This window comes from Astatotilapia calliptera, chromosome 18 (genome assembly GCF_900246225.1).
Source record: "Astatotilapia calliptera chromosome 18, fAstCal1.2, whole genome shotgun sequence".
In the NCBI taxonomy this organism is placed as follows: domain Eukaryota; kingdom Metazoa; phylum Chordata; class Actinopteri; order Cichliformes; family Cichlidae; genus Astatotilapia; species Astatotilapia calliptera.
The window spans coordinates 31728840-31753825 of NC_039319.1; the positions used below are offsets into that span (position 1 = coordinate 31728840).

The 24986-nt window shown below is 42.5% G+C and overlaps 1 protein-coding gene across 1 annotated transcript; it reads right to left on the reverse strand.

Annotated features, from left to right (window-relative positions):
• Positions 1 to 1106: 1106 nt before the first annotated feature.
• On the reverse strand, positions 1107 to 23716 carry LOC113010991 (potassium voltage-gated channel subfamily B member 2-like). The gene is made up of 3 exons (XM_026150343.1): positions 23217 to 23716; positions 21310 to 22080; positions 1107 to 6394 (listed from the first exon to the last, which is right to left on the reverse strand). The coding sequence occupies exons 2-3, from the start codon at positions 21892 to 21894 to the stop codon at positions 4382 to 4384; spliced, it is 2598 nt and encodes an 865-aa protein (XP_026006128.1). The 5' UTR covers positions 21895 to 22080; positions 23217 to 23716; the 3' UTR covers positions 1107 to 4381.
• Positions 23717 to 24986: the final 1270 nt, after the last annotated feature.

Genomic DNA, 24986 nt, shown 5'->3' on the forward strand with positions numbered 1-24986 from the left:
GAAAAGCTTATCCACGCATTTATTACATCCAGATTGGACTACTGTAACTCCCTCTACTCGGGCCTCCAACACTCCTCTCTTTGCCGGCTCCAGTTAATTCAAAATGCAGCTGCGCGTCTTTTAACAGGTACGAGAATTCATGAACACATAACTCCAATTTTAGCCAAATTACATTGGCTCCCTGTTAAATATCGTATAGATTTTAAAATTCTTTTGTTCACTTTTAATATTTTGAATAATTTAGCGCCCAGTTATCTTTCTGATTTACTCCATTCATACAATCCCAACAGAGCACTTAGATCGTCCAACCACAGGCTCCTAGCACAACCTAGGACTCGAATGAAGTCGAGAGGCGACCGGGCCTTTGCATCCGTGGCACCCAGACTCTGGAATAACCTCCCCGTTCATATTCGCACTGCCGAGTCTATCCAGTCTTTTTTACTTTGGCTTTTGATTCTGTCTAGTTGGCTGTTTTAGCTTGTTGCGTTGTTACCTATTGTTTGTTGTCCTCTTTTATTGTTTGTTTAACTGTCTCATGTTTTTATTGACTGTGAAGCACTATGGTCAACACTGTTGTTTATAATATGTGCTATATAAATAAATTTTGATTTGATATTATTCCACGCTTTTTTGTCTTAATTATGATCATTATCTCATATAATTATTGAAACATTCATTTTAGTTTAGTAGTATTTAATAAATTATAAATACCATCAATTTTACATGTAATGAAAGTACAGGATATATGAACGCTGACCTTTGTTTGTTTGTTGTTTTTGAATATTGAATTACTTGTTGTTATGTAATGAAAACAATCACATTAGTGGGAGTGGAAGGCTGGCCTGTTTCTGCCAAACAATAAAAACTCAAAGATTAGAAACTTGAGGACATTATTTCATCGTTTCAGAAAGACTCAGCCAACACATGGAAACCGTAGGAGTTAGAATTACTGTGATGCTGCAGAAACATTTAATTAATCTAAAAGTAAAGTACTATGTTTGAGCAAATAAAGTTGAAGTGTTTTGATTTGCAGAATTTGTAGTGGTTATATTAGCAAAACTACCTGATGTGGCACAAATACAGACACAAAAATACACACAACAAGATGAGGTCACATGAACACATTTATTTGTCTTGCATTTTGATAACTGAATCAAAACTCTTTATCATTTACTATCATTACACTGAGCTATATATAATAACTCATACTAGTCATTGCACAGGCTACAATTCAATAAAGTATATGAGGATGGACGAGTGGGGCATTAAAGAAGTGGAGCTGGCAGGACAGATCGAGAAGCTTTACAGTTGTATGTTTACTGTACACAATCTGAATGAACAAATATAAATAACAATTCTCCGACAAATGAGTGGAGATGAGGTTGTGAAAGCCATAACACTGTTCTCATGCTTCCCGACCTGCAGCAGCGACAAACCAACGTTTGTTAGAACCGGTGCTCTTTTTAAACTTCTCTGAGTTTGTCTTGATCTACGTTAGGCTGGATATATACTTGGGAAGAATTAACATTTAGTTAATGTTGTGCAATTTATCATAACATAAATCTAGCTGAGTCCAGTTGCACGACATAAAAAGCCGTGTTTTTAGACGTTATGTCCGTTTGGCTGTCAGTAATCTGCTGCTGCACTCGAGTCACACACCGAACGTGCTGCTTTCAGCTGATGAAATCAAATGACAGTGTGGCACTGTGAGGTTGGAACGATGAGCTATGGGGTGCGATAACGTTGATGAGATAATAATACAAAGTTGTAAAGGTACGCAAATCCAGAAAATGTGAGGATTTTCATTTAACTACATCTACTGCACAAGGACAAAGAGAGAGCACGAGAAAAGAAGACAAAGAAAAAGTCGGGCCACATCTAACAGTTTTTTTCACCTTCTCATAAATTATCTATTTATGAAAAGGCACATATTTTTTAAAAACTTCATGTACTGAGATGTTAAGAACAACACACAGCTCAAAGTTTTAACCAACAACAAAAATGTGAAACAACTGATAAGCTCATCAGGGAACACAGATAAGACAGTACCATTCCCCTGTTAGCATGTGACCTAATCACCACCTGCTCACTCTGCTCTATTCACACAGTTAAATGTGCATTTGAATCTGTCAGGTTCATTCACATGAATGCAAATCTGATCTTTAAAAACACAAACAAAAGAAAAATGTCAAAGGTTCCCAAAGATAATGCTTAAAGTGACGTCAGGTCTTTTTACTCAAGTGACTCCCTGCAAAGGGAACTATTGTTCTACCTTTATAATACAGTCAGCACCTAAAGGTCACACAGACACACTCCCTCTATTTATCTCTCTGCACTCATCATATTACAATTATTCTTGGTTTAAAGCGATGTGTCTTTGCAATAACTGAAGTCCAGATGCTTGAGCCTGCACCTCCGCTCACTAAGAAGACCTCGTTTGTCTCTTTCCACATGGTCTTACTCTGGCAGCTGTTGTATAACTCGTGATACGACGAGTACAGCTGCTGAATTCTGCTAGCATGTTGACATCGATGCAAGAGATTTTCAGAAGTGTGGTCAAAATAGCATGCTAGCTTGCATGCTGCAAAATGTGACCTGTTGCAGAAAGATATCTAGTTATCTCTGACATGCTGTTCCATGTATTGGAACATACTTTTTTGTGTCATATTTATTATACGCTTAAAGCATGGAAGACAAATGGTTAATAGCCACAGTATTTTCTATCAGACAAGCCATTTGAGTCGTCTCACTGTAAACCAACAGCTTCCAGTTTTCTAAATTCTTACTTTAAGTCACATTTTGGCCGTTTTTACTCCGGCTTGCTGTTACTGTCTCAGTGAACATTTTTAACAGCGTGGCCAAAAACAGCCTGTTGCTGTACGGCACTCAAATCAGACACATTCTTTGAAACATGCTAAGACTAGCTAAGTAAACAAGGGCAATTGAATATGACTCCTGATGGCTGACTGGTTGGCCTTTTTATTTTTTTATGAAAGTCTCCATGTTACCAGATCTCATTCTTAGCTTGGTGAGTACACTAGCAAGATTAAAACGATTAGATAGGGCTGATGTTATGATAAGACACTAGTCTCACAGAGACAAAAATAAAGAAAGAAGACAATGGTTGCTTTTCATGAACTCTACTTCCACAACTCATTTTCCTGAATACACTATGCGCCTGGCCACTGTGTTGATAAAGAATCCAAAAACAAAGTCAGATCTGAGGTTCGTCAAACCTTTATCACGCACACAGTATGTGTGGGAACTGGGAATTAAAGCAGTGTATGATGAACCACAAGTGAGTAATCATGGAAACTGTGTGAGGTTTCCTTTCTGTCTTTCTGTCTCAAATCGTGTGTCTCAGTATGGGTTTGTATTGTTTTTGACTAATGTTTGTTGTTAGGATATTTCATGCTGGACATTGGTGGAAGCCCTGGGACAGACTGGTGGCCTGTCCAGGGTATACCCGACCTCTCACCCGCGACAAGGGACAAGCAGTAGAACATGGATGGATGGAAATTTGTGCAAACAGTGAATATAGTAGAGATTGTATCTCCATTTCACATATTTAGGAACAAGAAAAATGAAAAGAAAAATACAACAAAAAGTAACCAAGAACAAAAACAACAACATAAAACTGAAATATATAGAAATACTTAAAGTTAGAGCATAGATCACAGTGCTCAACAGCAGATACATATGTTCTTTTGGACAATGCAGTACTATGTGGGACTTTTGTCTTGTATCATGTGCTTGTGGTTGTCCCGTTACAAGAATGTAATAATGAGTAAGGAAGATCTACAACAGAATAATGACTGATCATTGATTTTTCTTGCAAGTCTTGCAAAAGATAGATTTTTAAAATTTGTAAATATAAAAAATATAATTTCCTTTCACGGTCTGTCTTTCCTTGGTATAACTGTCCATTCAAATCCGGCCTTGGGGAGCAAGTGTTAGGAAACTGAATATCTGACTCTTCAGGATAGTCCCGAACATTATCATTCAGACAAGGCCTAAAACACAGGTCAGGTTGCCACTGTTCATGTCTCATTTAAACAAAATCAGTCAGTAACACTGACACCACACGGTGTCACTTAGACTCAAGTTCAAACAGTGCCCAGTCAGGCATGCGTGTGCTTATGAATGTCCTCCAGTAATAAAGTCATGACAGCAGAACCAAGGTCAAAAAAGGAACGACCGTTCGAATGTGTCGTGAGATCGGAAGAGTTGCAGCTTTTATGATAGATTTGTTTAATGTCTTTGTCAAAAAGTCCAGTGCTCACACACACAGCATCTGTCACAGGTTATTCCTGGTACTTCCTGTCAAGCATCCCATCAGCCTTTGCTTTGCCTTGGCCCTGTCTGCATTTTTCTTTAAAGCTCACATGTTCGTTTCACAGGGCGGCGTTCGGCTTCCATCCAGAACAATGTGATTTTCTCGTTTTTCTACTCTCTGTTCTGCTTCCTCTAATCCTCCATCGGCCACTCCTTCCTTACTTACTAGGTCTTGGGTGCTGTTGAGTGAGCATGCTTTTGACAATGGACTAGCACCACCACCCGAGGCAGCAGTAGATCTCTCCATGTGATTCCTGCCCAGGTGGCTTAAGCCAGTGAGCTGCCCTTCACCTTCTAAGCTCCTGCCTGCTGAGCTTTCACCTCCCCCCTTGGGGGTGCTGGGACTGATATATTGCTGAGCCAGGGATGGAGATTGCAGGATAGCCAGCGGAGACTTAGTTTCCTGTGTTGTATAACTGGGAGATGGAGAAAACCTGGAAACCAATTCGTCAGTAAGTAGTTGAGCACACTTTGCAGAGCCAGTGGGGATGGGTGTCGCCACAGGTGTCATCACTGCCACGAGGACATCATCTTTCGATGCAATGAAGTCAAGCTTCAGGGCTCTTGTGTTTTGAGGGCTGCCGTGATCTTCCAAAGCTGTGCCGGTGCCATCATAGGTCATCCCAGAGCTTTCTGCACTCTGTGAGAACAAATTCAGATCCCCAGTCAACCTTCCTTTGGGGTTAGATGTGAACTCATACAAACCCTCTTTGATGAATGTCATTGGCTGAATGCTGTCAGGGCCCTGCTTTACCTCCATATTGCTGATCTGACTTAGGTCCAAGGGAGGTGGAATACACTGATGTCGAGTACCAGCTTGACCTCCTTCAACACTGGGGAGCAGTGAGCTTCGCTCCCCTCTTTCCAGTGCAAAATTATCCGCTGCAGTTGAAGATTCCCTGGAACAACTGACTTTAGGTGATGCTTGCTGGGCCAGAGTGGATGAGAACTCTTTCATCTCAATCTGTTCTTCTCGAATTTTTTCCTGCTGCTCTTGAATGGCTGCTGTCTTGTTGTAAGTATCTTCTAGCCGCTTTGCACTGAGGTGTTGAGGAGTAGTTTTATTCGACGTGGGCTTGAATCGCTCTGGGGAGCCCTGCTGGGCCACTTCTTGGTATTGTTGAGACCTGCCAGGGCTACCTGCCTCTGCATTGTGGTAGTGCTTGTGGTAGCTCCAGCGACTGGGTGACAGGTGATTTTCAACGGGACATTTACTGTCCTCTCTTTTTTCTACCAACACATCTGTTAATTCCATACTGCGGGCAAAAGCATCCTTTAGGTTAATAGAAACAATGCTTCCACTCCGTTTTGCTCGTTCTAGAGCTTCCCTCCTCTTGATGGCCTTCTCTTGCCTCTTCTGCTCTCGGTAGAACTCTGAGAAGTTGTTCACAATGATTGGAATAGGAAGAGCAATGACAAGCACGCCTGCTATGCAGCAAAGCCCTCCTACAATCTTACCAAGCAGGGTTTGTGGGTAAATGTCACCATACCCGACAGTCGTCATAGTAATGGTTGCCCACCAAAACGAAGCAGGGATGCTGGTGAATTTTGTAGCATCTTCATCCTTTTCAGCAAAGAATACCAAGCTAGAGAAAATCATGATGCCCATGGCTAAAAACAGGATCAGCAGTCCCAACTCGTTGTAGCTCCTTCGTAAAGTGAAGCCCAAAGACTGGAGCCCCGTCGAGTGCCTGGCCAGTTTCAGAATCCTCAAGATCCTCATAATACGGAAGATTTGAACCACACGCCGCACATTCTGGAACTGCAGCACGCTCTTGTTAGATTCAGTTAGACAGAGGGTCACATAGTAAGGCAGTATTGCCAGCAAATCAATAATGTTCAGTGGTGCTTTCATGAAGACCCACTTATTGGGTGCTGAGAGCAGCCGTAACATGTATTCCATGGTGAACCAGGCAATACAGACGGCTTCGACGTGGGCTAAACTGGGGTTGTCACTGAACTGGCCAAATTCATCTACAACCTGCAGCTCTGGCAGAGTGTTGAGGGACAGTGAAATTGTGGAAATGACGATGAACAGGATGGAGATCATGGCCAGGATCTGCAAGACAAAAGCAGGTTATTACATTAGCTGGGCATAGTGTTAGCTTCATACATGTCTTCTATTACATCTGTTTCTGTGCCTGTAAACAGTAACACGTTCTTTAATAAGACAAACCCTGTTTGTTGCTACTAATCACTGACGTGTACATTCTAGAGTAGAAGTTTCTTAGACTACATGAGACATTTTTGAGACTTTTTTGTTACCCTTCATGGTGGTACCAACTTTGTCCTGAAGGTGGTGCTATTTGAAAAGCTACTAAAGGTCAGGCCTTTTTGATTAAGGCCCTTAAGAAGATTTAGCTTTGGAAGTTGTGCATCCACAGTGACAGTCAGCCCTTAACTTTCATCTGTTCATTATGTCCAAGCAGAAATGAAAAGCTCTTACGATCCACACATCACCACATATGGGCATTTTCTGCTTTTGTCTTTGTAAGCCAGGTTACAGCAAACAGACGCTGACTTTAATGTTTTAAGCAGCTTTGTGAAAAATTCTGGCACGGACACTTTCACGTGGAACTTGTCATGTAGGAGGAGACCTGCAGCGGTGATAAGACAACAGCTTTTATTCAACCTGCAAAAAAACATTTTACAGTGTTTCCTGAGTCTCTTCAGAAAATCACGGCGATGTGCTCACATGATGTCAGATTTGTATTTTAATGAGAACACAAAAACACACAAGACTACAAACCTTCTGACATTAACTGCAACTGGAAATGATTCCAAAATCTGACAAAGCACTACAATACACGGTGCAAAACAAAGTGAGTAACACCTAAAAACACTCGTCTCTTTCTTTTTTGGGGAGGAAAATGGAAACAAAAGTTAGTTTTTGCTCCTGCGTGTTTAGCTTCACACTTGGTTTCCTAGGGTTTGAAACAATTTTGTCCTTTTTGTCGCCTTTTCAATTCAATAAAGATAAAACCTTCTTCTCAGAGAATGACTGAATGGAAAAAGGGGCCCAGGGGATTCAACTATTACTTATAGCCAATTTAAAAACTCTAACTGGGAAAGCAGAGTAACGAAGCTGAAGGATGTGTGTTCTGAGTCCTCTCAGTGTAGCCCTTGGTAGGACATTTCAGGTTTATTGTAATAGGATTGCGCTGCTATACATAGAAAGGATAGAGAGGAAGGTTAGAATTGGTTACTCATTCTTTCCTCCCCCAACAGGAAGAATCAAGCAACAGGCGGAAATAGACGATGCAAGATTATTTTTTTGTCTTTAAATACATCTGACGTGATATCTGACAAAAGACCACTGCACTGTTCTCTGGGGACAACTCAATTTCCTGTTAGCTTACATTTCAGTGGCTTCAACACATAATACGTATTGTGTGTCAGTGGAGTAGATAAAGGTACAAATGTCACACGAAAAAACTGATTACTTTTAAAGTATTTGCATGTTATTATTGCAAATCATTGTTCATTCTTCAGGTGAAAAATTATAATGATCATTATGATGCAACTGATTACAAACTGAATGTTTTGTCATTTCATAATTGCTTAAAAAGACTAAAAGTGAAATCAGCTTTGAATCCTTATCCAAATGAAACACAACAAAACAAAGATTTCATTCCACGCTTGTCAGCAGCAGAGCCATGGCTGCTGCAACTAGCATGTTTGAGTACAGGCAAGACACTAAACCCAAGAGTGCTCCAATTCATACTCCACTGGAGTGCGAATGTGTGTGACTGTCAGAAAGCACTGAGGTGTAGAAAAAAGTGCTTGTATGAACGAGTGAATGAACCATGTTGTATGAAGCACTTTGAGTGATCCAGTAGAAAAGCGCTATATGAGAACCAGTCCATTTACTGACAGGGTTAGTGTGTTTGAAGAGTTGGGAAGTGATTCTAAAGCCACCAAACCCAATACCTCCGACTGTACCTGGAAACTGTGTCTTCCAAAAAACCAGATCAGAATCAGCCCTCACTGTGGCTTTACTGGGACCCAACAGCCTGTAACAACAAGCCCAAGAAGCCATCCTCCTGAAGCACTGCTCCATGAAATCAGACAGAGCGACTGGACAAACTCCCACACCCCCCCTGCATTTATCTGACCTTTATTTAACCAGGGAGTTCTACTGGGACCAAATCTCTTTCACAGGGAGACCAGTGTTGCCAGTATAGCAGCCATACAAACTCAGAACACAATAGAAATGCAGCATAAAACACGGTAACTGTTAGAACAGTGACAGAAAAGTGGAGTTGACCACTGTAAATGACCACGGCAGACCCGGGGGCGAGTTCATGCTTTGCAGCATACTTCATTGACTCACACGGTTGCTGTTCACAGTGCTCACAGAGCTGCAGCTCTCCCGCTGCCCGCTCAACGTTATCGCAACAACCTCAAACACAGCACCCGTTACAATATTCGGCGGGGCGTGATTGCAGATGCCGTGCAGGTGCGTCCGTCTTCCCTGCACGGCACCGCAGGCCACGCCCCGCCACATACCCCCATCGCCCGACTGAGACTGGGGAGCCATCCGGCCGAACCTACTCCCCCCACCGCGAGCAGGAGAGGGGATCAGCCCGGACCGTCGGCGCCCCCGGGCCCTGGCCAAGCGACAAGGAGTTGTGAGTTCAGGTGGCCGCCCGGGAAATCAGTCTAATAAACTTAAACCTACACCATCCTCCCTGTTCTGGTATTCTAAACAGTACCCGAAAGTAGACTGCTTGGTCAGTTAACCTCCTGAACTATCTACAACACATGGTGAAAACCTGAAATTAAAACAGAGAAGGCTAGAGGTGAGACATGATCATTACTGATGACAGATTTAGATATATTTTCATAAACTATTCATTTGCCACATCAATAAACAGCACGGCAGGGCAAAATATTTTTTCTAACATGGCAACCTTTAAAAAGTGAAAGGAGACAGAAAGACAGGTGAGAAAGAATAAAACTTAACTGACTTTTTGATGCCATTTTACACACAGTACTGGTGCAGTATCTAGAAAAAGTGGGAAATACTGGCACCATATACAGTACTTAGTTACTTCTGAAGAAATTATGATGGGACCCTAAAAAAATTACTATGTACAATAATGATTTCTATACATTTTACATCAGATGAAAACATTTGTTGTAAGATTCACATAATTATTTTTTAAAAGCAAGAAATTTTAAATGAGAATAAGAAAGAAAAGTATTTCTTTGTGCCCCCCTCTCCCTGTTAATGCCTACCTGGTCCCCTGGCAACACTTTGCTAGACCCGCCCCTGCACAGTTACCAGCTGTCAGCTGCTTAGAAAAGGATCCTGGTGTTATTTGTCTCTCAGAAACAGTTCATAACTTCCCTTCAACTCATTCATGTCACCTAAAAGGTAAACCTGCTTCTCCATCACCTGTTCAGCTCTGATGATTCAGTAAGGACATCTCCTGGTTTCATCTTCATGTTTCCCTCTCACCAGATAACCAAACCGACATCATGACCAGCAGCTTTACAGCTGTGGCTCCAGCAAACATCAGCTGATAGTAGAAATTAATATTATTATTATTATTATTATTATTAAATAAATTCTAACAACAGCTGATCAAGCTTAAACGTGCTGCTGTTGTTTAGCGCGACATCCGCTGGTTTCCTCTTTCTGGCGCAAAGTGGACGATAAACAAACAAGAGAGACGATCAGCTGATCATTGATCAGTTTCATGATTGAAGTAGCAACAGGAGAGGGAGGGGGAGAGAATGAGAGAAGAAGAGGAAGCTGTGCAGCATAAACACAGAGTAACTCCAGCTTGGTGTCTTTTTCATTGTAGCTGAAGTTCGGGACAAACTGTTCTTTTTCAGCTCAACATAGGGTTGCCAACTCCCTGAAAAATAAATAAGGGACACCTCGTGGCCAGGGCCGGGCAACCCAGTTGTCTTCACCCTTCCCAGTGTGGTAGCTCTTTTTTTTTGTGTGTGAAATTATTTTTTAACCATTTGACTTGAATTTGATTTAAGCAGATGCATATTCTTTGTGATATGACCATATGGGAAACAAATGATCATTTAGCCATTTATTTTTAGCTCAAAATGACAACATTAACACATAAAACAGGTCTCTTTCTTAAACAGAAGCCTGTCATGCTTAACTTTTGAGAATATAAGTAAATCTTTCTTTAAAAGAACTCTGTCCTGCTTAACTTAAAATTATATAAATTAATAGAAAACAATAGAACAAAATCATTCTTGTAACTGTGCACATTTAGTGCATTTAGTACAATTGGCTTCAGCTGAGGTATTATTTCAGCTTTTCTAAAGCTAATCAGCTGCTCCTGTTTGTAAACCCACTTGTTCCCATGATTACGCATCATAACTCATCATCATTATTCATCTATGTATTACTTTTATGTATTAGTCATCTATTTGTTGTAATCATCTATCCTTGCAGTTGTTTATTACACAAAATAAATTATATTATCACACTTCTGGCCACATAGCGCTGATATTCACTGCACATGCCCATATTAACCTTAACCAGAGGGTTTAAAAAACAAACCAGTGTTTACATACCATATCTGCTTCTGCCGTGGCCTGGTGGACAAGAAATTGGTTAAGGGTTCCCCGAGCTTTCACGCCCCTCATGTTCTTCTTGTGCCACCACTAGAAGCATGCCTATGGAAAAAGTGCGCCGGCACACAGTGCAGTGCGCTTTAAAGGTGTTATCGTGCACTTTTCCAGCCAGGTGTTTCCCTTTTCCCATTCTTCCCTTTCTCTGAGGGGAACAAACATTGCTGCTCTAACGCTGGGCTCACACTGTGCCATTTTTGGCCCATTTTGAGCCGATTTTTGAGTCGTGCGACCGATTTGGTGATCGGCCCGATTTTGGCCTTCATCGTGCGTTGTGTAGTATACGTGGGGTAACGAGAAGCGATTAACACCTCACGACCAGCTCCCGATCATCAATCGCTCGTGAGGGTGTCACCACAGCCGCTCACACTGCGCACGCGCAAACGTCGGTGAAAAAGACGGCGCAGCACGGCTGTGCAGCGTGTGATCTGGACACAAGCGATGGAGGCACAACTTGTAGAACTTTGGAAAGCTCATCCGAGCCTTTTTGATGTGGCATCACAAAATGATCACGACCACAACAACCGTGAAAATAGTTGGATTTACACTGCTGCTCAATCACAGCTGCCTGATCATGTTTTTCATTAGCAATTTAGCAAAGTTGATGTGGTGGTGTGTCTGTGTGAGTGAAAGACATAACCTTAACCATAACCTTCATGTTATGGAGGCACAGTGTGAGCACTCAGGTCGCATCAGAGCATCGGGCCGTATAGTGTGAGACCTGCATCGTGACCTACCAACTTCTAACCCCTGCGAGTCAATCGTGCAGTTTGAGCAGGAGCTGAATAACGTGACTGAAAAAATCGCACAGTGTCTGCCCAGCTTTAGGTGTACTGTCGTCCAAGACTTGCACCGCAGTGTCGGCGTTTGTTCCCCTGTTGGCCATGCTTCTTGTTGTGGTCATCTGTTGTCTTCCGGTATTTTCTCCGTAAGCGACCTTTCCTCGACAAATGAGATGAGCGGTAATCTGAATTGTCATACTCGAATTGTCATAAGTGTGCTGTCAGCTCATTGGTCACAAAGCAGGAGAGGGGCTGGGAATTATGTTTTCAAACAAAGCGTTAATTCCATTAACATTTATAGACTACTTTTGATTCTCACTGTATTACGGGACAAAGTGCGTCCCTTATTAGCTCAATACGGGACGTGTACTTTTGTTTCTAAATACGGGACGATTCCGTATTTTAAGGGACGGTTGGCATCTCTACTAACTAACCTTCCAAATAAAATAAGATAAAAGCACCCGCCCAGCAGTATAGAAACTCCGTCATGCTAGCTAGCAGCAGTACGAGTTATTGTAACTGACTGTAAAAAGTCAGCACAACGAAAACAAACTCCACCTAAACTTGGTTTATATCTGACCCCCTCTTCAGTTCACCGCCTCGGGTCTCTGATCCTCCTGCCTTTCCGTCATCCACCTGCACCTGCTGGCCTCCACCTGCACCTGCTGGCCTCCACCACTTGCTAATGTTACTGAATCTGTGGACTGAGCTCGGTAACAAGATTAGCAACATTCATTAAATAGAAGCTTGTCATCCATGCTTGTGTTTAACATCACTTGCAACAGTGCTGAAAGGATCAGCCCTTGTGGACAAGCTTCTGCAAAGACCAAACTTTGTCTTGGGAACATTTAAAACTTCTTGCACTGTTTGCCTTGCAGCTGGACGGTGTGTGTAAATGATGCTGATTATCAACGATGCTTGAATTCCCAGGACGGTTGCAGAGCCTAATCCTCCTGCACTGTTTGCGACTTCAGTGTGATGTGTGTTAACCAGAATAGGCTACAACATGTAGAGTTTTATCAGAGTCAGGACGAGCCTCATTCAGCCAGGGGCCTGGACGAGGGCACATTTTGTAACTACCTTGGAGAAGCCTCTATGGAAGGCCTGACAATCCCAAAGCATGACAAGAGGTCAGCAGCACTCCAACCCCAATAAATATAACAGTTTTTATGCTTGTGCAGTTGTTTTAAACTTTATAAAAGTGTGTAGGCCACATTAAAGACGTGCTGAGTTATTTATTTAAACACTGGAACATGGACTGAGCGCTCTACTGATAGCTAACACTGCGTGACTGATGAGCAGGAAATGATCAGTTAAAAAAGGAACATCATTAATCTCTGTATCTGTAGTTTTGTTCTTATTCCACCACCACAACTGTCCTGGTGTCTGTGAAACCATGTGATGGATTATCTGAGCTATTTTCAGTGGGGGAGCTTCTGGCCAATCACGGTAACGATAAAAGACACCGAGCATTACATCATTACAGAGTTTAGACAAAAGTAAAAAGTGGGAATAAACTACGAAACATTGAGAAAGAAGAAAGAGGAGATAAATAGAAAGTCAAAGAGGGACAAAGCACAGGGGAGTATAAGGCAGATATATCAAACGGTGTCCACCCTGCAGCGTCTTAATGGCTTAGTGGCTGCCAAATGCTGTGACCTTGACACTCAGGGAAGATTCTAAGCAGTACCAAGAACAGACAAGCTGCTTTAGAAGCCATATAGTGAGTCTCCATGTTTGACATTCAGGTGCTCAGCAACACTTTTTTACATAAAAGTTTGAGTCGCTGACAAAGAAATGGACTCCACTCATCACAACGAATCTCTTTAAGTGAACGTGTTAAAAGTCGGTGTTATGGGTACTGCATGTCATCTCTATTTGGTTCATGAAGCAAACAAAACATAAAGATAAGAAGTCTGTTCATTAAGAAAGATTCCAAGTAAGGAAACAAAGCAGGATTCATAATTTGAAAGGACACAATGACACTGGACAAAAGATTCTGAGTCCAGTTCAGAGTTGAGCTCAGTGACTGTGACTGGACTCTGTGCACTGAATGGAGACACAGATACTCAGCTGCATGTTCAACCGTCGGTTAACGTTTCCCCCTCTAACAGCAGACGTACTGCTCGTTTATTTATCCTTTCGTCACCGAGGCGAGAGCCCGTGTTGACTGCCGTTTGATTGTCTTTTTAACAGAATTACCAGACCAGTTTCATGAGAAGACATCACTAAATTCTGGTGCAGCATTGACACACGTTCAATAATACTGCATCGCTTTTTACTTCATTCTTGTCCGAGTGTGAGGGAAAAATGTTCACGGCCGGGGTCGACAACAAACGAGCGAGACAAAGAGAGGAAAAACGTCTCTCAGATTGTGACCAAAATGGAAATCTGATAGTTTATAGAACAAGAAGACGAGCTGCAATGAAAGACTGGATAAAGCGATTGAGCAGAGAAATCCAAGCTGTGATCAATACGTGGAGTTATTTGTGGAACAACAGGCGCAGGATCTGTTGGACAGTGGCTGTTTCTGCAGAGGTCAACATGGTTTCTATTTGAAGACGCTGCTTTCATGGGTCACATTGTTTTTATCTCTTGTTACACTGAAGTTGATTCTGAGCTTCACTTATTTCCACATTCATTACTCGAGATGTTCCACAGCCCTCGTTTGATTCTTCTCAGTCTGACATAAAAACAAATAAAAACTATTTGCACGTGTGATTTTGTGAACAAACGGTAAAACAAGTGACGCTTCATTTCGTCTTAGGGAAACTCTGTGCAGTGGGCTAATATCTGGGGCCACAAACCAGTTACATTTAAAGCAACTGTTGCCCACGATGCATTTAACATAACTGAACTCAAGTCAGTTCAGTTGTTTTGGAATAATTACTTATTGGCTGGCCGTGATGCTGATGTGAATGTAGCCCAGTCCAGACCACAGATATGAAGCTCAGGCTGAATAAATGTCTCGGCTTTGTCTTTGTAACAAGAAAGAGGAATAACTCCCATTTTTCCACATTTTGAAACTACATGTTTCTGTAAGAGGATTCATTTATTGATTTTCACTATTTTGGTCAGAATTATGAAAAGTTCTACGCTAACATAAAATAATGATTTTTTGAAAAAGTCCTAGCCCAGTTCTGGCGTCACGCACTGAGAGGGATGTGTCGTGTTAGACACACAGAAAGTGTTTTGAAAGAGAAAATGGTCAGATGTGTGAAGGTGAACTTAATAAGCTGCGTATGTTTCGAGGTTTGTAAAGTACTCCTTGGTGCACACATTTGTAAATCTTACTTTGAGCTGGTGGAGCGTATCATATCCATCATGAGAGACGGTAATAACCACGTTTCAGAAAAGGCTGCTGTGGCTGAACTCACTGCTCGACTCTACAGCAGGAAACATAAGGACTGAATACATCAACATTTTCTCAGTAAACTGTACATAAAGATGTCTAATGGGCCCAAGTAATCTACACATACAAAGAAACCTGAATCTAAAAAAGTCCATAAATTATGTGGAATAAAGTGGAAGAACAAGCTTCTGGAAGTACTTTGACTTTTAGGAGTGAATTTGATTTCTTTTTTCTGTACTGCAGTAACATTTTGTAAGCAGTACCAAATATTTCTAAATAAAAGATCTGACTACTACAGGAGATGCAGGAAAGATTAGTAATGCCTCGTGGCTTTTGTATACTGATGAAACTACAGTTGCAGAAAGAGGCTGCTAGCACGTTAGCTCTGCACACTCACGGTGGAGATGTGCGCCAACCAAAGATTTACAGCTGACAGGCTGAACTTGGCTGAAGAAAAACCACTTTGGCTTTTGGGCTTCGTGCTGCCACAGCCATAAATTCCCATCCGAATGGAAGCATTTCAAACTGAAAGCTACAGTACATTAGTGAATCACTCTACCGCTCCTATGTGAAGGCACAAGGCCAGTAAACTATAGACCTCTGAGTAGCTGCTTATAGCTGTCAGGCAAGCTTATTTAGCTGAACCAGACACTTTACACACACACGCAGTGACTCAGTGTTGTCCTGCATTTCACTCAGGATTTCACTGTGAATATTACATTTCATTCAAGTGTTGAAATGATTACTAACTGCTACATGAACACAGGTATTCCATGTAAAGTGGCTGTGGGTGTGTTATGACTCGTTTCTCTTTAAGCTCACAGGTTGTTGTGGATTATTCCTGCACTTCCACAGTGTTTTACATGAGTCCACACATCATTAACAAACTGTGTGCACAAAAAGACACAAACAAACCCATAAAGCAGAACGCATCCTTTTTTAGCGAACCAGATTTACAGCCTTCGTCTCACTTTGAGACATGCGGATCAGACACTAATCCCATCATTTTGTATTATTATATAATCTACTTAATGGAGACCTAAATGTAAGCAAACGCCGTTTAAAGGTTTAAATAGAAAAATGCAAGTACAACGTCAAAGATGAGGCAGGAAGCAGCTGTCAAAAATCTAATGGACAGTCTTTTAATTCTGTCTCTGACTGATCCCGTCGGCTTAAAAAGCCTCTGTGTCATATCATCGACGGGTTTTCCTCCTCTGCACACAATACAACGTATACACAGCTGATATGCTAGTGAGGCACATCAGTCCTGAGCAGAAACGCTGCAACTCTTCAAGCTGAAATATAACATGCAACCTATTAGCTTTACATGAAATACAAATTCCCATTTTTGCTAAATAAAGAACACATTTAAGTCAAAGTGGACAGCTGAGACCACTGAAGCTCCCTGCAGTAGGCCTCTGACTGTGAGAAGTCATTGTTGAACATAAACTGTTAAGATCACAGACTTTCCCCTTGTGTGGTCCAGCAAGCATGCAAAAGGTCATAAAGTACAGTAACATTTTAAAAGTGCTGAGATGTGGACCCGTGGTTTATCAGAGACAGGTATTGTGTGAACAGGTGAAGCCAGTATGTAAAGCATTAACATACTACCCTAAACAGCATGTCCTGACTACAAAGTGAGCAAACCATTTTCTCCACTCCAAAAAAGATCTCGTTCTTCTTATCAATCAGTTTTTCTAGACTGGATTTCATCCAACCAGTTCTGAGTCAGGCTGGAGACCAGATGAGGTTTGGATTTGAATCCACGGGCTAGCTGAGGCCTTCCCCGTGTCTGAACGAACGTGTACCGCTCAGCGTCATCAGTGATGCTGAACGGACAAGCAGAAGAAAATGGACGAATGCTGAAACTGCACAGCCAGATTGAGTCTGTGACTTTATCCAGCTCCACCCCACCACCTTCCCCACTGCAGGTCAGACAGTGGACAGGACAGACTATCCAACCTGCCAACAGTTAGTCTATTTGCAGCAGCAGCAGTCCTGGTAAAAGCTCCAAAGGAGATTAAGCCGTACTCCTAAGTCAGACTCATAGTTCTCTATGGACAGTTGCATTACAGGTGTGCTGTCATAACTGTCTTTTAATCTCAATGAGACTTTTACCTGCATAAATAAAGGACTGATAATAATACATCACAAAACTGTGTGCAGGATAAGTGCATGCACAGGTGATCATATAACAATGGAGCACAAAAAGCTTTAAATACATGTGGAAGAGATGAGAAGTGAACCTGAACAGCCCAACACTACAGCCTGAGTGTGCGTCAAACAAAGGATGCAACGAGGACATGCTAAAACATCTCTGCCAAAAATAAGAAGATTATACAGATTATGTAAAGTTTATGAAACTAATCTCTATTATTTAAAGATTTAATACTCATATTATCCAATAAAAGTACAACTATTGCTGGTGGATGTACAGCTGACCATCTGGACATGACAAACTGTGCGCAGTGGTTTACAAATAGCCAGGTGATGCTTCTTTTCTAATAAGCAGCAGCACTGAGCCGCTCACATCACCGGAAAGAGGCCCTCCTATTGGTTAAGTGCTGCTGCATCACTGCCACATGGCTGGTGTCACTGCAGAGTGGCCTAAGCGGCTTCCCTCCTGCTGACACTACGGTTCCAGCCGGGTCACATGGCTCTGCTAAAGGCCAGTGCTGTTATATTTTTAGAAGGAAGAACTAGCTGTCACTAACTTGGTTAGGTGATTAGGAAATGATTATATAGACATATATAAGACACCTTAAATATTGTGTAGAAAATGATACGAGTATATTAAATTGAATGTTTCTGTTCTTTTAATTGAATAGAAATAATCAGTCACTGTTGGAATTCAGTTCATAGATTATCTTGGTCACTATAAATGTTTCCTAACCTTATACTTCCTAAGTCTGATACTTCAGAAACGAATCAGCTAAACGTTTGTGATGTTGCAGTGAGATCTGAATATAATATCTGCACCGAAGGCAATAAAAAGAACAAGAGTTCGGTCCAGTCCTAAAGGTTAAGCATCAAATTGTTGAGGCTGAACTTTGTTCATGCAGTACGGAGGCTACAGCTCCAAGTCCCAGTCATATAGAGGCACTTTTGTTCCACATAACAGAGGACGGTGCTTTGAGCTTCCAGAGCACTGAGGAGCACAGATGAAAATACTCTGTGTGATTGCTACTAACGCTGCTGCTTTGTGCACAGTCAGCCATTAGCACCCGCACACACATGTGCGACATAAAGCTTGGTTTGTTTGATCGCCATGTAATGAAAGTAATTTTACTCAGTCCTGCATCAGCACATCAGTGATGTCAGCTATAACTCGCTATGTCTCGAACTGGTTTCCACAGTGTGTTACTTTTATCTGATTGATGGAAATCAGTTTAAAAAGTAACAAGACTGTTTTTAAAATGAGCACAAAAACATGACAACAAAACAAAAAAGTCTTCCCAGGTAAAATGCACGTGTCACAGCGACTCGGCTCACAGCTATTATAACGATGCTGTTTCTTTCTCACTGCCTCCATCATGACCTCCTCCTGCTGTGGAGGATAAAGAGGTTCTCACTGAGTCTAACTATGAAGTAGCCATCTCCCTCCATCTGCTCGACACGATCTAAACACAGGGAACTCTGATCAGCTATGCCAACCAGCACTGCCTTGTCTCTATACTTGTATTTGTCACTTACACGTTGGGTTTGCTCATGTTGACGGAAGCAAATAAAGCCCAGTTTGTTGAAGCTGCATCTACGAAAAGTCTATCTTTGTCCTGCTTGCTTACTCTTGGCATGCAAAGCTCTTTGGTCAGTCAGACAGAAACTGGGAGTCACTAATAAAATCCACCCCCCGATTTCTTGGCTCCCTTGCCCACTGACTTCTGTGTATGAGCTCCTCTTCACTTATAGCTGTTTGTTCTTCACATTTTCCTACAGTTAGATCATATATATATAATATAGAGTTGGAGGTATGTCACCATATGTGAAGGTAACATCCTTTCCCCACTACCCTAACACCCTCAGACAGGTCTTGACAAACTACCAGCCACCTCCTGTGTGGATGACTTTAAAGTGTACCAGAAGTCAGAGAGACGTGGACTCACTGATAGAGGCCGAGCTGTAAGAGTGGCTCCAGAACAACATCTGAAGTCTCTTTCCAGAAGGGTTCAAGCTGAGATCCTGCTCCAAGGACCTTACCTACCACAGCAGCTCATTTGTGCTGCAGAACCACTGTCACTATCTTTATATCTTTATTTTGGACTAAGTGGGTTTTCCTAAGCTTACAGTGACTGTGAGCTATATTACAATATCTCTTTTAATTCTTCTGTTGTGTTCTTGCCTCTTCTTCTCGCAGGTTCACACACAGTTAGGTCCATAGATATCAGGACAGAGACAATGTTTTTCCTGATTTTGGTTCTGCACATTACCACAGTACATTTTAAATGAAACAACTCAGATGCAGTCGAACTTTAGACTTTCAGCTTTCATTCAGCGGGTTGAACAAACAGACTGTATGAAAACATAAGTAACTAAAGCATTCATTTAACATCACCCTTCATTTCAGGGGCTCAAAAGTAATTGGACAAATTAAATAACTAAAAAGAAAATGTTCATTTCTAATACTGGGATGAAAACCCTTTGCTGACAATGACAGCCTGAAGTCTTGAACATCAGCAGATGCTGAGTTTCCTCCTGACTCTCCCAGGCCTTTACTGCAGCAGCTTTCAGTTGCTGTTTGTTTGTGGGCCGTCTGTCTTCTACATGTGAAATGCTCAGTTGGGTTAAGATCAGGTGACTGACTTGGTCATTCAAGAATATTCTACTTCTATTCTACTTCCAGCACTGTTGTCTTCCACAGACATCCAGGTCCTTTTGTGTTTTGGAGCTTTCTTTCTTCCTCAGGATGTACCAAATTGTAAATTTTCCTACTCCACTATTGTAGCAATTTCTCCGATGGATGTTTGTTTCTGCTTTCGCAGCTTCAGGATGGCTTGTTTCCCATGCATGGACAGCTCCTTTGACCACATGTTGTCTGTTCACAGCAAAATCTCCAAATACAAGCACCGCACCTCAAATCAGCTCCAGGTCTTTTACTTGATAAGGACATAAGGAAGGAACTGCCCACACCTACCTGAAACAGCCTTTGAGCCAACTGTCCAATTGCTTTTGGTCCTTTTAAAAAGAGGGTACCACATGTTAAGGAGCTGAAATGTCTAAACTCTTCATCCAATTTGAACGTGGATTCCCTCGAAATGAAAGCTGGGAGTCTACACATCATGTCCATGTCTGTTATAGAACTATAACTGGAAAATGTTTCAGTAAACAGGTTAAAAAACGAAACATGTGTCAGTGTCCTAATATACAAGGACCTAACTGTTGGACTCTTGTTGTATTTCTTAAACTGAAGAAGAGACTAGTTTTCAGCAGAAGACACTGCTGTCACATCGTTAGTAATGAACTGATGCTCTGCTTGGAGGAGCTGTCTGTCTCCTCTGCTGCAGACAATAAAATAGGCACAGCAAGGCTGCTGTGGTAAACCTGCAGTGTGTCCGGCACGAACTCAGTGAAGAACATTACTGAACAGAAACTGCGCAGACACAGTTGTGAACCTCACTCACTGGAAATCCACTTTCTTTCTTCCTGAAAACAAATTATTGACTCTTTTCATCAGATTAATAAAAACATCTGCTCGATTACAAGCAGAAACTTTGCTCTCACTGGTTATACATAAATCTTTCCCTCAAAACATGAAGCACACCTATGGTGCAGCAACTTTGAAGCTAAATGACAAAAAACTCGAGCTGGAGTACGGTTTATTATATCGCACAACCTTTTCATGCACCAATGAAATAAAGAGCTGTGGTAAAGGAGAGATAAGATCCAGAGGTTACTGGTTATAATAAAACTCTTTGATATTAGCTCTGACAGTTGAAAGTATTGAGAATCATAACAAAATCAAGAAAATGTGCATTTCTTTCATAACTGTGCTTCTGCTTGCTTCTCATTAGCGTCATCACAGATTCAGTAGATACTGAAGGGTAGCGTGCAGCTTCCTCTGTCTTATGTCTTCTCTCTATTATCCAAATAACTCTTCTTTGTAACAGACCTAATCTGCCCACATATCATCTTGTGCACTTTTAGGAAACCTGAATGTGACCTGAGACATTATCACAGGTTTCATTCACGTTCTAGCATCAATCATGTGTGCCGGCTGTGTTTAGCTCTTGTTACCTTTGCAGCTATAGAGGAGCTGGGCTTCTCCAGCAGATCCCACAGCTTCTGCCTCTTGTCAGGACAGCAGCCCTGCTCCTCCTCCTCTCCCTCCTTGTCCCTCAGTGTCTCTGCCTCCCTCCTCAGTTCCTCGTTCATCTGCTCCTTCTTCTGATGGTAGCGTGCCTGGCAGCAGGACTCCAAGTAGATCTCATCAATGCCCCAATAGTCCAGCTCCTGTCCAAAAGACAGAGCGCACATCTCCTCCATCATGTGAAGCTTTCCTGTTCTGTAGAAGTTGAGGATGGAGGAGAAGGCCACCGGGTGCCGGTCGAAGAAGTATTCGTTCTCAGTGAGGGTGTAGTCATCACAGATCTCCAGCAGTGACTCGTGGGTGTTGCAGTCCCTTAGCCGTCCCAGACGAGTTCGGGGCAACCGGTCAAGTGTTCTCCATAACACTTCATGTGTAAGCCCACCGACGTTGAGTCTGACCCGCCGTGAGCGGGCCTTAGTGCGGATGATGTCCACTGGCTCAGGGGGGAGCAAAGGAGCTGCAGCGGGTCGGGGGTTGACTTTGGGCGTGCTAAAACTCACCTTGTCTGTCATGTTTGCTTTGACTGCTGTCTTACTGTGGGGGTGGGTCACCTCAAACACAGGCTTTTGCAGTGTGTGCGTATGTGCGTATGGAGCTCGATAAGATGATGGCGGTGGCTGGTCAGGGGAAGATTGCCCAGGCCCACCAGGCCCACCTCTCTGTGTTCAGGCCAGCAGAAGTCCTGGTAAGATCCATGGCTGGAAAAAGAGACATGAGCCATTACACCAGTACGACCAGGTTATTCTATAGAAGATCTCCTACCGAGGAGAATAGATTAAATAAATTAATAAATACAGAATTATTCTGAAGTGGCACAGTATAAATAAAACTGAATACACGCTTTTTATGTGCATATACATTCAGGAACTCAACGATTGGAGCAGCAAGTTTGAAGGTGTTTCTCGGACACTTTGCCGAGCTGTCACTTCCCTGTGCTCCCCGTGCTGTTGTTTTTATCTCATGTCTGGTCAGCTGGAATCTAAAATTGCTAAAAACACACGTATGTGCGTTACATATGTAATGTGGGATTGTAGAATTTACTGCAGCTTATGTGCTCCCAGTAAATGATTTTGCTTTGTTTTAAAGCAGATAGATCGCAGAGTTTTACAGCAAATTAAAGTCACATCAGAATAGTTATTTTGAAAAGCACATCACATAATCTAATATTTGCTAGTCCAGGAAGTTTTACTATTTTAATTACAAAGAGTTCTCTGATGAAATCACTAAACAGGGAAGAGCAATTTGAATCCACCTCCAGGGAATATCTGGAATCTAAACAGTGCTTTTTAGAAAAGGGAGCCATTATGCAGTTAGTCTTAGAGCTTATGCTGCCATTAGAAGTCCTTTGACTCTTATCTGATTGTGTAATGGAGTTCCACAAATCCCAGTAGCGGCATAAGGCCTCGTCTCCCCTGGCTCAAGTCTACCTTAGTTAATTATAGACCGTCTATCTTCTCCTGGGACACTCATAGGCCACAGAGCTGCTACGTCACGACTAGAAGAGCATCTTTCGCGTTTTTCCCCCAGAGTCCGGGAGAGCTGATGTCTGCAAACAAGCACTGACTTCATTAGAATTATGAGATTGTGCGCTCACTAATGATCACGTAAACTACTTTGAACTGCTTCCGCGTGTTTCTTCTCTTCCTTTTCTTGCGGACACCAGCCGCAGTCCAAAGTGAGAACGGTCCTTTCTGTCAAGCGATTCAAGAGACTCAGGCTTAACTCGTGATTATGCGCGAATGCACTCCAAGTTTACAAAGTACAGAAAGAAAGACACAACTGCTGCGCTCTCCTCGTGTCAGTGATGACACATAAAAACGCTCGTGGAGCTTACCTCTGTGGAGCAAGCTGACATGGCGGAGAAGTCCAACTTTTGGCTTCCCAGGAGGTCCCACCATAGTACCCTGTGAGTTACCCCAGCTGCTGCTTCATATCCCCGCCGGCCATTAATTCGTGAATCCCGTCGAGAACACGCAGACCGGCCCGTGGCCACATTTTGCCCCAAAACACACCGTCAGAGCAGGAGGGGAACACCCGAGCGCTCACGGAATATCAAATACGAGCGCGAAGCGGCGGGGTCTGGGAGCGTCGCCGGACTGAAGGAGGAGAAATAGAGGAACAGAGGGGGGGGGGGTTGGGGGTGGGGTAATTGGATTGAGGTGTTTAGCACCAAGGACAGCTCCAGATCAACGGCTTGCAGCTGAACTGCTGCTCGGAGCGTCACTGAGCTCTTCTCTCAGTGTTTGACAGACCCGTGGAGACGCTACGGAGAAGCTCCTGGTTCAGTCCGTTCATTCGGCACCATTTACAAGGCTGTGCAAGTTTTTCTACAGGAACCTCAAACTGAAGGGAGCGTGTCCACGAAATACGTCACAAGTCACAACACACACACAAATCACAGAAACACGTCATGGTAAATGAATGAATGTTAATCATGTGCGTCTATATCTCATAACACGAGAACATTAATTCAACAACTAATCATGTCTAAGCTGTCATGAATTATGCAATGTCAGCACTGTCGCATCTTAGTCTGGCCTGTAGTTTCTTTGGACTAAAAAAACTCCGCTTTTATTGTTTATTTCCAAAAGATTAACTAGAACTAAAACTTCTCTATGACTGCACTGTGTGTGTGTGTGTGTGTGCGTGTGCGTGTGTGCCCTTACACAGTGGTGGCCTTTCCTTCAGTAACTCGGATTAACAGGTCATTCATGGCAAAAGACTGTGACATGTGATCACCACCAGTAGGATGATGTTGCAATACTCACACAGAACGCACTGAACATACTGAACATCACATTTGTAACAGAAAGGATGAAGCTCAGCAGACAGAGATGAACTTCTTCCTCAAAAGATGTTGATGTGATTTCCTGAAGCTGGAGGATCACAAGGAGCTACCTAGTTAGCTCACTGCACTGGTGGTTGAACTGGTTGTGTGATGCAAGCGTAGCGAGTTTCTCTTTCACCTGAGAGCAGCTGGAAAGCAAACAATCTGTGGTTGAGCTCTGACACACTGCTGCCCTCTTCTCTGCAATCTACCCTTAAGCCAGTTAGTCCTAACAGTAAATAATGCAGAGCACGGCCAACGTGATGCAGCTGATATTGACAAACTCCTCGATACTAATCAGATCTCTGAACACAAAGACCCACAAACACAAAGTTATGTACATTTTTGCTACAAATACATAAAAATAAAATTTGGGGACAGGAAACAGGGAAGCACGGGGAAAAATTCAACACACTTGAACCACAAACTGTAAAGTATTCATTAAACTCAATGGATCCATCAGCCGCATGGAGGAACTGGACAATGTTGTCCATCATATACTGGAATGATGAACTGACGTGACCACAACAATCATAGGGCCCCGTTGAAAGAACGTCATCCACCTCTGGCAACAATAACAATATCATTCAGTGGAATTCTGTATATGATAAATGGGATCATTTAGATAAACAGACCATAACGTACTGGGCTTTGAAAAAGACACAGATCCAGAGAATAATTTCTTGTCTGACATCAGTGACAACTGTAGCTCAGGAGGTAGAGCAGCTCATCTACTGATCCGAGGGTTGGTGTTTCCATCCCTGGCTCTCTTGGTCT

What these genes read in the sequence shown, in the direction of transcription:
- LOC113010991 (XM_026150343.1), bottom strand. Translation starts at nt 21,894, where the DNA reads ATGACAGACAAGGTGAGTTTTAGCACGCCCAAAGTCAACCCCCGACCC. An exon ending in GCTCCTCTATAGCTGCAAAG is followed by an intron (nt 6,395 to 21,309) that starts GTAACAAGAGCT and finishes TTTGTCTTGCAG; the next exon opens with ATCCTGGCCATGATCTCCAT.